A 15042-nucleotide genomic window follows, 5' to 3' on the forward strand; every position below is an offset into this window, starting at 1 on the left:
CTGACTTGTCATTACTGCCGCAACTAGCTTCTTCGCTGTGCAGGAAAACTCTGCTACGTTTGGGCTAAAGCCAATAGGGCTATGCCTGACACTCCAAAGTTCCATGAGGTTATGGGCATTGTGCTGCCAGCCTGAGTTGTGGTGGTGTCAGCATCAACGGCATTGGTTCCAGTAGTTCCAGAAGTTGCGGTTCCTGTTGGTGCAGCTGATGGACTCTGGCTGGTTCCTGACCGTGGTGAGCCGGTGACGCAGCGGACACAAGGACAACAGCTGCAGCGTGTGAGTGCTGGGTGCTGTGGTTCCTGTTTTCTCTCTCGGTGGTCGTGAGTAGCTGGTTCCGGGTTCCAGGGACATCGCTCTCAAGATGACCTCACAACCAGTTCAGATGGCTTTTGAGCGTCTGAATGACTCCAATTACTTGCTGTGGTCGGAACGCATGCAGGCAGTGCTGCAGAGGGATCGTCTCTGGCAAGTGGTGAGTAAGTTTCCTGCGAAGCCTGATGATGAAGACCTCGACAAAGACCAAAGAGCAAGGGCCACAATTGTCTTGGGGCTGGAAGATTCCCAGTTGCCGTATGTGAGGGGAATCAAGACAGCTAGAGGTGTGTGGCAAGCACTTAAAGAACTCCATGTGCGTGAGACAGCGGTTTCCAAGCTGTTCATTCGCAAGGCATTGTACAAGGCAATGTTACAGCCTGGGGTTACAATGCAGGAACACCTACACAGTTTACAGTTAAAGTTTACTGCGTTACAGGAAAGAGACTGTGCGTTAGACCAGCAGGAGAAGGTGGCTATTATTTTGAGTTCTCTCCCGGAAAGCTGGGATAATTTAGTTTTGTCTCTAGAAGGCATGCAGGAGCATGATTTATCAGTCAGCTATGTTACTGGGCGTTTGATTGAAGAATGGCAGAAGAGGCAAGAAAGGTCGTTGGCTGCAGAGGCTTCTACAGGTGGGCGGTTTGGAAGGAGTTCTCATGCCGTGCCAGAGGTGAAGCAAAAGCAGCGTACCGGTGAGGAGTCAGCGTTTGCTGTTAGGCGTTGTTTCCGATGTGGGTCTTCAGCGCATCTAAAACGACAATGTCCGGAGTTGGTCAAGTCTCAGTTGCCGGTGCAGGAGCAGAGACGAGATCAGCAGCAGCAGCAGCGTAAAAGGAAGTTCTTCAAACGAAAACAGTCGGCTCAGCTGGTGACCGGCGAGGTCAAGATTGCTGATGAGAAACAAGCGGTCTGGGTGGTCGATTCGGGAGCATCTCGCCACATCGTGAATTCAGATGAATTGTTTGTTTCCAAGAACTCAGCACAGCGCAGCCAGGTGGCTCTAGCAGACGGAAGTACTTCCGAAGTGATTTCGGGGGGTGCAGTTTTTGTTCCTTGTCTTCGTGAATGCCTGCAAAATGTACTTTGTGTGCCTTCATTAAGGAGCAATCTGATGTCTGTAGATTGTTTACTAAAAGCTGGGTTTAAAGTGTATTTTGAAGGAGACAGTTGCATCATTAAGAAGGCTGGTGAGATTTTAGGCACTGCTAAGTCAGAGGGAGGCTTGTTTTGGCTTAAAGCAGGATCTCAAGTTGCAGCAGTAGTCAGTAAATCTCAGCCTGCAGTGAGTAACAAAGCTATACATGACAACTGTGTGCACTTATTGCATAGGAAAATGGGGCATGCTTGCTGGAAAAGTGTACTAAAAATGTCTGAATTGGCTGATGGGGGTAATTTAAAGAGTTGTAACAAGTACCTTGATTGTAACGTTTGTAAAAAGGTTAAAACCCACAGAGTCTCTTACCCCAGAAGTGACAGAGTTAGTGAGTCACCGCTACAGCTGGTTCACATGGACGTAATTGGTCCATTTGCTGTAAGCAGGGGTGGATCGCGTTTTTCACTAACAATTGTGGATGACGCCACGCGTTACTCCTGGGTTTTTCCCATGAAAAATAAGGGTGACGTGTTCACTAAGTTTAAAGGCTGGGTGGCATCTGTGGAAAGATTTCTGTCCATTAAACTCAAAAGGATTCAGACGGACAGAGGTGGTGAATTTATGTCAAATGCCTTTAAAGATTGGTTATAAAAGCGTGGCATTGGGCATAGAAAAACGAACGTTTTTTCCCCAGAGGAGAATGGCGTTGCAGAGCGGAAAAACAGATCTTTACAAGATATGATGTTTGCCATGCTTGACGATGCTGATTTGCCCATGTCTTATTGGGGGGAGAGCATGCTCACCGCGTGTTATCTCCAAAACAGGCTCTTTCATCAAACTATAGGTACAACCCCGTACTTTAAATTGTTTCAGAAAAAACCCAAAATTGACCATTTGCATGTGTTTGGATCAAAAGCCTGGGTATTAATTCCGAAACAAATGAGGAAGAAGGGAGATCCTAAGACCAAACAGTTAGTGTTTGTGGGTTACCAGGAGCTGGGAAAAGGTTTCCGCTTTGCTGAAGGGACAAATGGCATTGTGATCTCCAGGAATGCCAGTTTTTGTGAACATAGTGGCTGGGAGAGACTACATGCCAATACTGAGGTTTGGTTTGAACCTTCCCAGGAGCTTCATGACTCTGAAGATAGACACAGAGAATCAGAGTCTGAGGGGGAGGAAAGTTCAGATAAGAGCTCTCAAGAAAGTGGAGTTAGCCAAAGACCAGTTGCTATGCAACAAAAGAGAGGTCGTAGTTCTGAGGAGGAAAGTGGGTCAGAAGAAAAATTTTCTCCCAGAAGATCTAAAAGACAAAACAAAGGAGTGCCTCCGGTGCGTTTTTCCCCAGATACTGCAAATGTGTTTAGTGTAATTGCAGAACCCAAGAGTTTTCAGGAGGTGTTAAAGTTACCAAAAGAGGAGGCAGAGCTCTGGAAACAGGCAATGGAGGAAGAGATGTCCTCTCTGAATGAGCACAAGGTCTTTACACCAGTAGCAGCGCCTGAGGGGGCAAAGATTGTAGGCTGCAGGTGGGTAAACAAACTAAAAGGTTTGCCAAACAATTGTCCAGTAAGTTCAAAGTGAAAGACTTAGGCCCGGTTAGGACATATCTAGGGTTGGAAGTGTGCTGGGCCCAAGATGGCAGCTGCCTAATTAGTCAGCAGAACAAAGTTAAACAACTACTGACTACATACAGGATGCAGGATTGCAAAGGGGCAGTGGTGCCTATGGATCCAGGTTTCATAAAATCACTTCATATAGATGAGGGTCCTGAATTTGAACATCCTGATGTATATCACTCTGTAATTGGAAGTTTATTGTATCTAGCACAGTGGTCCAGACCTGATATTAGCTATGCAGTAGGCATATTAAGTAGATTGGTCTCAAGACCCACACTAAATGCCTGGAAAGGGGTAAAACAAGTTCTGAGGTATCTCAAACAGACAATTGGCTATATGTTACAATTAAATTCTTCAGAGGATGAAATGTTGAGTTGCTACTGTGATAGTGACTGGGGAAATTTGCCGGATAGAAAATCTGTCACAGGACTAGTCATAATGGTCGGTGGAGCTTTAATCAGCTGGCGGTCACGCAAGCAAGACGTTGTAAGTGTGTCATCAACGGAATCAGAGTACGCCGCATTGAGTGAATTGTGCAGCGAGGTGATTTATTTCAAGCATTTGTTAGCAGATTTAAATGTAAATTGTGGAGAACCAGTACAAGTTTACATTGATAATCAAGCTTGTATAACCTTAAGTAAAACAGAGGGTTTCAAATCACGTTCCAAACATATCTCTGTAAAATACCAAAATGTACGTTGCTGTGTACAAGACAATGTAATCACCTGTACTTATGTACCAAGTGAAGAAAATGTAGCAGATGTGTTAACTAAACCATTGGCAAAGGTAAAGAACAAGCGAATGTGCAAGGGTTTAGGTTTGCTGGAAAAATGATCTCCTACATAGGTGTATTTGATGTTAATTGTTCAGCAGAATCTGTGAGGGGGTGTTCAGTTTCTGTTAATTGGTTCTCGTGGGAAACTTGCAGATTCTAGCTTCGCACAATTAACTCAGGCTGGTGTCAATTTACTCTTGGCAGAAAGCCCAGGTCTGCTTGACCTAGAAACTACTTACTCTGATTGGTTAACGACCAGCACTCTGCTCTGTTATCAAGGGATTGCTAGCTCAGTTTGATGTGAGGTGTTGTTAGGAGTAGAAGTGCTGTGTATGGTTTTGAGAGAGAGAGAAAGAGAGGATTTATTTTGCTTTTATTTGTATGCAGAAACTCTGCTGGTTTTATTTTCTCCTTTTTTTAATAAATCCTGTAAATAGTTATTCTGAGTCTAGCTGACTTGTCATTACTGCCGCAACTAGCTTCTTCGCTGTGCAGGAAAACTCTGCTACGTTTGGGCTAAAGCCAATAGGGCTATGCCTGACACTCCAAAGTTCCATGAGAAACCATGTGCCATTTGTTTCTTTTTTTCATGCATGAAGTGTTGCACACCAAAATAATAAAAATTACAAAATGTAAATGCAACAAAAACAAAATGTTAAACCAATAACCGAACCATAACTCATAGCTGTCAAGTGTCTCTTATTTGAAGGGACAGTCCCTTATTCCAGCGCCATGTCCCGCTGCTGTCCCTTATTGATGGATGTCGCTTAAATGTCCCTTAAATGATGTCCCTTAAATTTCAAAGGAAGCAGCTCCTCTCCCTCCCTCCCTGCTGGCCAGGGTGGAGGGAGGCTCCAACTGTGTTGTTTGACTGTGTTGCTCACCCAATAAGAAGTCTAAGAACGACTGGGGGGGTGGAGCTTGCATGCCTTGTGTGTGGCTAGTTAATGCAAGCTGAGGGATTTTTTGAATGCTGGACGCCATTTTGTTGCACGTGCTGCTGCAAACTTTGCAGTGCAAAGCCAGGCCAGGGAGCCATCTTAAGTTGAGGCTGCATAGGCCTTGTGGTGCATGTGATTCAGATTCTATTCAGTTGAACCTCTGGTTATAAAGTTGGTTGGACAGTGTTCTCGAAGCTACCAGCATGAGTTTGACCAGTCTGCAGGAGGACAGGAAGACTGGAGTGCCTGGAACAGGTGAGGCTGCTGGTCCCTTATTTTCAAGGCTGCTGGTCCCTTATTTTCAAATCTGTAAGTTGACAGCTATGCCATAACTGTACACAAATGGTGGATTACAAAAACAAATAAACTCCTTATAATTTCAACAGTATACTGATGGAACTACATGCTAAGCAAAATATGTTGGCATTAAAATCACCTACATCTCCTGCCTTTCTCTGCCTCTATGAGATGTGTAATACAATAAAATACAGGTCATTATCACACTGCTATTTTTTCTTCTTGCTATGTGTGTAGTCCAGAGTAGCTTTTGTACCACTTGTAACACAGAGAGAAGACAAGAAATGGGTGCATTCAGTGTCAGCTTCTCTGCAACATGCAATTCCAGTTAGAGATGCTTCAAAAGAGATGTTATGGTGCAGCTGAGTCATAAGTTATAGTTTAATTGCACAGCTAAATTAAATCCCACTGCTATGTTCTCTAAACTTCCCTTTGAATCTTCCTCTAAGAGAAAACCACTCTACCCAAATGTACATATGTACTGAACATTTTCTTTCTGTTATAGCTTTAACAAAACAATCCCAATGGGTATGATTAACATGGAAATAAAGATGCCCTTTAGGTACTGCAGTTGCAGAAGCTGCTGTATCTAGTAATATTTCAATGTTGCAATTAGAGCTGAACAACCAGGTGGGTCTACTGCCTAAGCACAGAATTCATGCTAGTAGTTTGGCTATCCATCATTTTCTTCTCCCCACTTTTTTTTTTTTACTTCTGTATTAGATCTGAGTATGCAAATTAATATAGTGCCTGTTAAAGGGATAATTAATATGACTCATAGACCTTAATCTGCCAGTATTGTTGCATGCTCCTGAAAGCTATGGGTTGTATTCTTCATATCACTAAGCAAATTGTTCCAACAGCAAAAGGATTTCTATTTTTGCAAAGGAACTTTATCCCCATCTCTCCCTCCCCCTCCCACCATGCACCCCTGTAATTTGTTCTATGGGTTCATCCAACCCTCTGGAGCAGGGCGTGTACAGGGGGGGAGAGTCTTCTTATGCTAACACAATTATTTTGTTGAATCCCAAAGCTAGTTCCTCTTTTCCTTCTAACCATCAGGGAAAACTGGCTCAGCTCTCTTCTGAGCCATTGCCACCAAACACTTGTCACTCACCATTGCCTCCCATCAAAGTGTTTCCCTTTCCGCAGGCCATCAAACAAGGGAAGGGGGGGGGGAGGAGAGAAGGACTGACTACTTTAGCACTCAAGAAAACAACTTAAGATATAGATGATATAGATGATATAGATGATATAGATGATATAGTTATAGTTATAGTTATAGTTATAGTTCTAGATATAGATATAGATATAGATATAGATATAGATATAGATGATATAGATATAGATGATATAGATATAGATGATATAGATATAGATATAGATATAAAGTTAAACTCAGAAAGAGGCATGAACAGTGCCGGATTTATGTATAAGCTAAACAAGCTATAGCTTAGGGCCCCACTCTCTTCGGGGGGCCCAAAAATGTAAAGGGGGGAAAACTGGACGTACATTTCCAAAATATGAGATAAAAAACAAATAGAATAAAACCTATAAGCAGCAACTGTGGCAAATGTCTTCAGATACCTATTAGGTCCATAAATGACCATATAGCATATATTCAACACAAAAAACAGCAACAATTTGTTGTTGACAAAGGACAGCTGGACATATAAAGGGCCCCATCACCTTCAGTAGCTTAGGGCCTCATCAAATCTAAATCCGGCCCTGGGGATGAAAGATTACCAGTATGTACTTACACATACATACATAGATTACCAAGTTTTTTTGCTGCTAGATACAATTTAAAAACACACACACACACACACACATGAAAACGTGCTACAATCCACTCCCCCCCCCCCGGCACAAAATATTCACACACAGAAAAGTAGACACACATACACAAATGACACACATATTTCTGTACAAATAAAAGGAGAAATAATACAGATGGCTCTTTGAAAGGTAGTTATCATTTTTAAAATGTCATTTCCCTGGTTTTATACAAACATCCTGAGTTCAGATGATACCTATGATTATGTTAGCAATTTGAACTGCAAACATTTTACAAGGTTATTATTTTATGAATACCAATGCCCCCATTCTTGGGTACCAATGAAATTATAACTACAAATGTTAAGTATTGGATACTTTTTTATGTTTGCATCATTTCAAGGCACCTTTCTTGAATAAAAATGTTCCTTTGAAGGTCTTTGCAGGATAGTGGCTGATAAAACACCCTATGTTAGTGTTGAAGAAATTGTGAAAAAAGTTTTGATTGGATCAACACAACTGCAACATCCCTGCTTCTATTGCTCTAAGGATATAAAAGTAGAAAACCTGACCATCAAACGGGGTGAGAAGATCATATTCAACTCTGTGGAAGTCAGCAATGGGATATTGACTGTACACTGTAGATTAATGAGGGATGGCCAACTCCATGCCTTTGTATTGCCAATTTCACAAGAAGGTGATTTCTATGAATGGGAAGATGACCAGACTTATACCCTGAAAGAGATTGCCAAATGGAAAATCCCAAAGAGCAGAAGTCGGAGAGTGACATTTACTCATATCTGCAAAGCTAGGAACTCTACCAACTTGCTTCCTGTGGATTTTGATGGCTGCATTGTTCTGACACCAATATATGAAGTACAAGCAGCGATGAAATGTAAGTTAATTACTTTCTTTGTCAACCATCTCAGCCTGATTAACAACATACTCAAACGTGAAACTTCAAGATTTACAGATCAGTTTCAGATGTTGTTTGCAGTTCCCCCCAAATATCCTGAGAACTGTAGAGTGCTGGAAATTGGAGCTCTGGGAATTGGAGCTTTGTAGGGGATAAACCACTGCTCCCAGGAAATGTGCTTTAAAGCTATGGTGTGTATACAGCTTCTGAATTTACCATATCAGAATTTACTGTGTTTGCAGCTGTTTGCATTCTCATTTAATTTGCATGGACCATTCAATGTTACCTTCAAAGAGCACCAGTCTTGATGCTTCTGCCCTGTAAATACCTGATATCGGGATAGTCCAATAACTTGGGGAAAATTAGGTTGCAAATTCTTCACTCAAGGTCTCAGACAATTTGTTTTGGTGTTTTAGGTGGGTGGATCAATCATTACTTCCTGCTACTTCCCTTAAAGTGCTTTTGTTTCTTTTCTGGCTATGTTCTTAACTATTTCTGGCGCTCTCCTGAATGGAAGAGCATAACCCTCAGATTTGCACAAAACCAGAAAACTGCACAAGTAAACCACATTTTAAAATTCTGCACCACGTATTGCAGAGCAATCTGAAAAGTTTGTATTGAGAATTTACAATTGCTTTCATTTATTTTCCAGCCATGTTCTTAACTATTTCAGGTGTGCTCCTGAATGGAGGAGCTTAGCCTTATATATCTTTTGACTCCTTGGATTTGCACAAAACTGGAAAACTGCAAAAGTTTGTCCTGAGAATGAAAAACTAGATGTCAGGGAGAAGAGTTCTAACCTAGTCTTCCTCCTGATAGACCTAAAACAATTTGAATAAATGACGGTTTTATGGCTTACTTTGATCCATTGTTCATTGGGGTGGGGAGCAGTGATGTGAAAATCCCTCCCACCTTCTTTTTCTTAACCCAATGGGGACAAGTCCTTTTTGAACATGTAACAAAGGTCTATTTTTATTTTAAAAAATTAAATGTCTGAAGTAGATATAAGTAGGGTCTTAAAAAAAGATTCTCAGGCGTTCTATGGATCTTTTAAAGTGACTTTCTTATGCTCTCAGAAAAGATTCTCTCATTCTCCTTGGTGCTCATTCTTTTATAGTTCCCTCTGTGTAGCTTTTCCCCACCCTCCTTTGCCCTTTTCTATGTTTAACCATGAGCTTTGGTGCTAAGAGTTTTCTTTCAGATATTTTCTTATAGACAAATTCATGGAGCCTGTCAATGGCTACCTTCACTGTCAGAGGCATTGTGCCTCTGGATAATAATTGCTGGGAGTCACAGGTAGGTAGAGTGATACTGTGCTCATATCCGGCTTGCAGGTTCCCTGCAAGTATCTGGTCAGTATCCTGTGAGAACAGGATGCTGGAACAGATGGGCCACTACCCTGGTCCAGAAGGCTGTTCTTATGTATTGGTGGGGATCATAAGAGCCACAGTTCTCAAAATAATATGGAAACATAGATGGGTGGATGTGGAGTTGTAAATAAAGATGCACAAGGAAGAAAAGGGAGAACCTATGATGTAGAGAAAATATATAGGAAAACTTGTTCCTGTATCATTCCTGAAAGGTGCTGTCACGTAGGCTGAATAACTGCTGTGTGCCTCACTTGCTTCCTTTAAGGCACCAAGTTCAGGTGACGTTGAACATGTGGCTATTGGGCCATAATGTGAAGGGCATCCTGACATCATGCTATTAGGCATTTCTCCATTTCATGCTGCAGGCTCCACTGTCCTGGTCCACATATAATACTAAGTCAATTCCTGCATTCCTGCAATGCAGGATGACCCTTGGGGTACCTTCCAACTCTATGATTCTATGAAACATAGGGACTTCTAGAGAGGAGGCCATGAGCTCTTTGCTGCTCCCCACTCCTCAGTCATTCTGCGGCTGTGCTCTGATAAGCCAAGCCAAGCCATGTTTTGGCTTAGAATATTACCTAAACCTGGGCTCATGGTTTTGCTTCCTCCAGACTAGGGGTGGGTAAATCTCCATTTTGGGTTCTCTCATTTTTTCATTTTCCCAGTCTTAAGTTCAGTTCTCCATATTACCATATGTTTGCAACTTTCTTTTTTTCTTTTAAGTTCCCATAATAATACATTGGCATTTTAGTGTGAATTTATCATAATATGCACATTTTGTATATGCAGTATCACATTTTGGCAAAGCAATTTTCCCAACAGAATGTATTTCCCCATGCTATTTTTACTAATACATGCATATTTTTACACCTTAACTGCCTGGTGAACTATGCTCCAAAATTAAGAGAAGTAAGAATTTTGAAGGATGATTGTGTTTCAGTTCAGGTTGTTTCAGAAACGGCAAATAAAATGTGAATTGAATTGAACTTCTCTCCCTTCCTTACTCCAGACAAACCATGAGTTGTAACCAATGTTAAACCATGGTAGAGCCCTACCATTAGACAGAGTGAGGTCGTGGCCTCAGATGGCAGATGTTGGAGGGCTGAAAGTGGCAATGAAGTATTGGAGGACAGAGCTGTGAGTGCCACATGGCCTTGTATTCCCAGAGCTAGGCTGTTCAGATCCTGCTTGCTGGAATCCCCAAGTCATCTGTTTGGCCACTATGAGAACAGGATACTGGACTAGATGGGCCATTGACCTGATCCAGCAGGCTTTTCTTATGCTCTTAGTGCTGCTCTCAGATGTGGTGGGAAACACTGTTCCATCCCATGTGTTGAAGTAAGATCCAGCTGTCTGTCTGGTTGGCTTTTAAATGTAGAATGTGGTGGTGGGGATGCCTCAGGCAACAAAAGGTCTCTGACTTGCATTCATCCTGACATAGAACAGCTCCCATAAATTGTGTCTTTCTGAGTCAGGAAACCAGGCAGAGGAACCAAGACATTAACAGAACAGCAATATTCAGTTTGCCTACAACACAGTCTAGGCCATGGTGACTGAAAGACGTCAACAGGAAAGAGGTACACGGACGCACACACATCCAGAGAGTTTCAGGAGGGGAAGGAAGTGGGTTTTTGAAAGACACTGGTTTGCTTCACAGAGCCCAAAGGTTTATAAATATGCAATTCTGGTTTTAGATCAAGGTTTTTATTCAGCTTTTCACCAAAGTTGAGAAGCAGGGCCTAGGCCTTAAATTTAAGTTTCAGCTATTTGTCAGATACAATGATATTGTTTCACAGCCCTGTGTCCTAACATACGCTTCGCTAGCTTTCCTATTTCCAATAATATCCATGTGTTTCACTGTGCATTCAACATAGAAATCGCAGAGAATATTTTCTAAACAACTTCTACAATGTGCTGTTTAGAAGCAACTCACTTTCATGTGATAGCGATTTGCTTTCTGAACTGTGAAAAATGGATTCCCACATTTTCTTTGAAATACTATATATACGCATGAGATGGCTGTATCAGACATGGCACACATTCTGTAAATAAAACAGCTGCTGTTAAGAGGGACTAATCAATTTTTAGCTGATATCCAGAGCAGCAATGCTACTTCTTCACATCAACCCAAGTGCAAAGCTTACAGGAAATGTGCATTTGCAATAACCATGCCAGTCTTGTAAGCCTCAGCAATGTTGCTTAGAGTGGGCTCACTAACTCAAAGCTCAATTTCCCACCTGGCTTTTCTAATGGCTCATTACCTTCCCTTTGTCTTTGTCTTTGGTAAATGGCTGATCTCCAGGTGATTTCCTGAATACAGGAAGCTGGTTTGGACTATTGTATTTGAATATTTTGTTGGAAGCCGCCCAGAATGGCTGGGAAAACCCAGCCAGATGGGCAGGGTATAAATATATCATCATCATCATCATCATCATCATCATCATTTTATTTTAACACTTTGCTAAATCCACTGTCTAGCAACCATTTTTGGTTGCCCCCAAACCCATGACCCTGGCTGCTGGAGCCTGCTTAAGGACTGCCTCTAGTATTGGGACTTGTCCCCACCCCACAAGACCATCTTGAGCAGTTTATTTCACCCAATTCAGCAGAAGCTTGCTTCTCTTTTGGCTGCTCCTCTGGCTGCTGCTCCACATGTAGACATGCTCTCAGATTTTCCTGCATGTTCTCACACACCTCCAGTTCTTCCTGCTGCAACCCTTTTTCCTGGCACCTCCACAGGCACTGATTCAGTAGGCACCAAACTTCAATTCATCCTGCTCTCCCACAGCAGAGTGGCAAAATCAATCAGAAGCTCCTTGGTTCTAGGCAGCCCATCCTTCTCTGATGTGTCATCTTGCCCCTTGCCTTCAGCAACTGACTGCATCCCTTTGCAGTCTAAGCCCCTGAGCTGCCACTCTGAATCGCTTTGGCCACCCAGTGCCAGATTATCAAACAGGCAGAGTAGGCACCAGCCTTTTAGGGGCCCCAAGACAACAGATCAAAATAATTTTGATTTGATCTTGAAAGAAAATTACAATCAAGCTTTCTAGTGTTATCCCACTAGAACACATGCACGAGCCCCCCCCCCAACCCAAGATTTCGACTGCCTAGGATTTAATCTGCCACAGGGTTTAATCTGGCACTGTGCCCACCCCTTCCATATTGGTGCATAGGAGTCAACTCCTAGGGGACAAGGTCCCTTCTGCCCCCCTAAAAATACTTGAGGCCCCCCAACGTTGATGGGCATTGTCACTCAAATGGGGGGATGCTGTGTCATGTGATTGATTATGCAGGGCGGGGTACCTGCCCCAATACAGTGGTACCTCGGGTTACATATGCTTCAGGTTACATACTCCGCTAACCCAGAAATAGTGCTTCAGGTTAAGAACTTTGCTTCAGGATGAGAACAGAAATCATGCTGTGGCGGCGCAGCGGCAGCAGGAGGCCCCATTAGCTAAAGTGGTGCTTCAGGTTAAGAACAGTTTCAGGTTAAGAACGGGCCTCTGGAACGAATTAAGTACTTAACCCGAGGTTCCACTGTATTTTATGCAAGTTGGCACCCCTGTATTTGTGCCTCAAGGCTGGGCTCCTGGGTCATTCTTAACCCATTGTAGCATCTCATCAGGCATGGCTCTCACCTCTCATGGAGTCACATTTTTCTTTCCAAATTTAAGGAGGCCTCTCATGTACTCTGCTTGCAATTGCTTCATTTCATTGAACCACTGGTTCTGCTACTCCATCTGTCACTGGTTCTGCTGGAGCATCAACTTGAACTGCTCCAGGAATGTTGCTGTTTCTCCCTCCATTTTGACTCAAGCACACCTTGCTCTTGGGCCCTTCCTCCAGGAAGCACACATCTTACTCCTGAAACCAGTGTTGCAAAATGATAGCATTCTCATAAGTTTTGAGCTGAAATCATTAAAGGGATTATACAGTTAATACACTGAGAGCCTCCTGAAACTACTAATACCTATGTAGAAGAAATTTGTATTTTTACATAGTAGACCTTCGCACCACATTATCAGTTAACCCGATTTTTTTCCTCTTTTCAGTTCAAAAAGAGACTGTTTACTTCCTTTCAGATTTAGATGTTGAAGTCAAAGACGTCACTGACTGTTACAATATGCACAGTTTCCTTCAGCCATTGTCCATGGAAGATATTTTGGAAAGGACGTGCAATGAATTTCCTATCGTTGTTGCGGTAATTGAAGGCTCTGTCAGAAATAAGCAATCGCATAATATTTTGTGTCCTGGTAGAGAAATAGTCATTTACAAAAAGTGTCAGGCAACACGGATCTTAGCATCTGAGATCAAAGGCGATTCCTATCAAAGGCACTTTTTAATTCCTACCAGCTATAAAGGGAAGTTCAAAAGAAGACCACGGGAGTTTCCAACTGCCTATGACCTAGAAATAGCAAGGAGTGTGAAGGAGAAGCTTCATGTTGTAGCTACCAAAGCTTTTGAGTCACCTTATGAAGGGCTGTCTTCTGTTTCTATTGGAAACCAATTTTTAATTCCACAGTGCCAACTAAGTGAAGTTGTTGATCCGGGGAAGAATAAAGTAGAGAATGCTTTGGCCTGTGAACAAATTCTATCACCAAACGAAACCCACAAGAGTATACTTCTTCCAATGTGCATGGAAGGGGGCTTTGTTGAACTTGTCCATGATAAGAAGCAGTATGAACTTCTGGAGCTTTGCAAATATTTCCGTCTTCCATTTAAAGTCAAAGTCTCCTTAAGGGATCTTTCCATCCAAGAGGATATTTTGGCTGGTATACCATGTCTGCAGCTTGAAGAAAAAATAACAGATTCGTACTTGTTAATCAGCACTTTCAGCAACCCCACAGAAATCTGGGAAGCTCCTGTGCATCGTTTAAATATGTCTTTCCAGTTGCTGAGCAAACATGCAGAAGATATTGTGTGTTTCCCAACAAAGTCTATTGTGGAAGAGATTACGGAAGAACAGTATTACATGATGAGAAAATATGGAAATCAAGCCACAAACCCACCTCCCAGACCTCCTAAAGCCCATAAAGTTGAAGAGTCCAAGGCATATTTTCTCACTGTACCGACCCAAAGTGCTTGCAGTACACCAGGACCTAGAAAGGTAAGAAGAATGTTGTGTCTTTTACACATCCATAGCTAGATATTGGGCATAAAACAGTAACCCAGTTCCAATAATAATAATAATAATAATAATAATAATAATAATAATAATAATAATAATAATAATATTTTATTATTTATACCCCGTTCATCTGGCTGGATTTCCCCCAGCCACCCTGGGTGACTTACAGTATTACGTGGAACATCCAACAGAAGGCTATACCCCTTCATTCCTTGTTCCCTCCAGCCCAGCCTTACTCTCACAATCTGTAGCTAACCATTAGGTTTGACACAGAAAGAGGCTGATATTTTTGGACTGTTCACTTTTATGTCTAAAGCTCTATTTATTTCCATAACTAATATTTAAGGCTAATCTGCACTTCAGAAAAAATGAGGAGGAAGGCTAGGACACAACTCTTGCTTTTGATATGCTAGATTCCCAAAGACAGCATTAAATATAACACCAAATACATCATTGGCACCACATTCAGTGGTGAATTCTGAAGCACAGGAGCGCATTGTGACAGTCCCATAGTCGAAGGAGAATCTGTACCCATGCATCCAAGGAGAGTCCAAGAATGCAGGCAACTGTGTTAGTCAGTTATGCAATTCTGTGACAGTGTTGCCATTTAAACTGCTAATATATTTTAAAAGGAAATAAGCATTTAGTTTTAAAAATATTTTTATTCCGTTTTCATAAAATGTACAGCACACAAGCAACTCAGTAGCACTGGATACATTTTCTGATGTATTGTTACGAAGAAGAGTTTTGTCTCTCTCTTTATTTTCCTCCTTCTCTGAGCTTCATTCAGAAACTGTAGCTCTGTGAGA

At 42.1% G+C, this 15042-nt stretch overlaps 1 protein-coding gene and 1 long non-coding RNA gene across 4 annotated transcripts in view; one reads left to right on the forward strand and one right to left on the reverse strand.

Annotated features, from left to right (window-relative positions):
- The window catches only part of THEMIS (thymocyte selection associated), a 61279-nt gene that overhangs the window by 14710 nt on the left and 31527 nt on the right, over nucleotides 1-15042 (forward strand). The window contains exons 3-4 of the mRNA XM_028721735.2: nucleotides 7253-7711; nucleotides 13158-14212. Coding sequence (XP_028577568.2) covers nucleotides 7253-7711; nucleotides 13158-14212 — 1514 coding nt within the window. The remainder of the gene's footprint in view (nucleotides 1-7252; nucleotides 7712-13157; nucleotides 14213-15042) is intronic.
- LOC144327265 (uncharacterized) overlaps nucleotides 1-15042 on the reverse strand; it is a 39615-nt gene that overhangs the window by 4054 nt on the left and 20519 nt on the right. The window lies entirely within an intron of this gene.

Source organism: Podarcis muralis, chromosome 3 (genome assembly GCF_964188315.1).
Source record: "Podarcis muralis chromosome 3, rPodMur119.hap1.1, whole genome shotgun sequence".
Classification (NCBI taxonomy): domain Eukaryota; kingdom Metazoa; phylum Chordata; class Lepidosauria; order Squamata; family Lacertidae; genus Podarcis; species Podarcis muralis.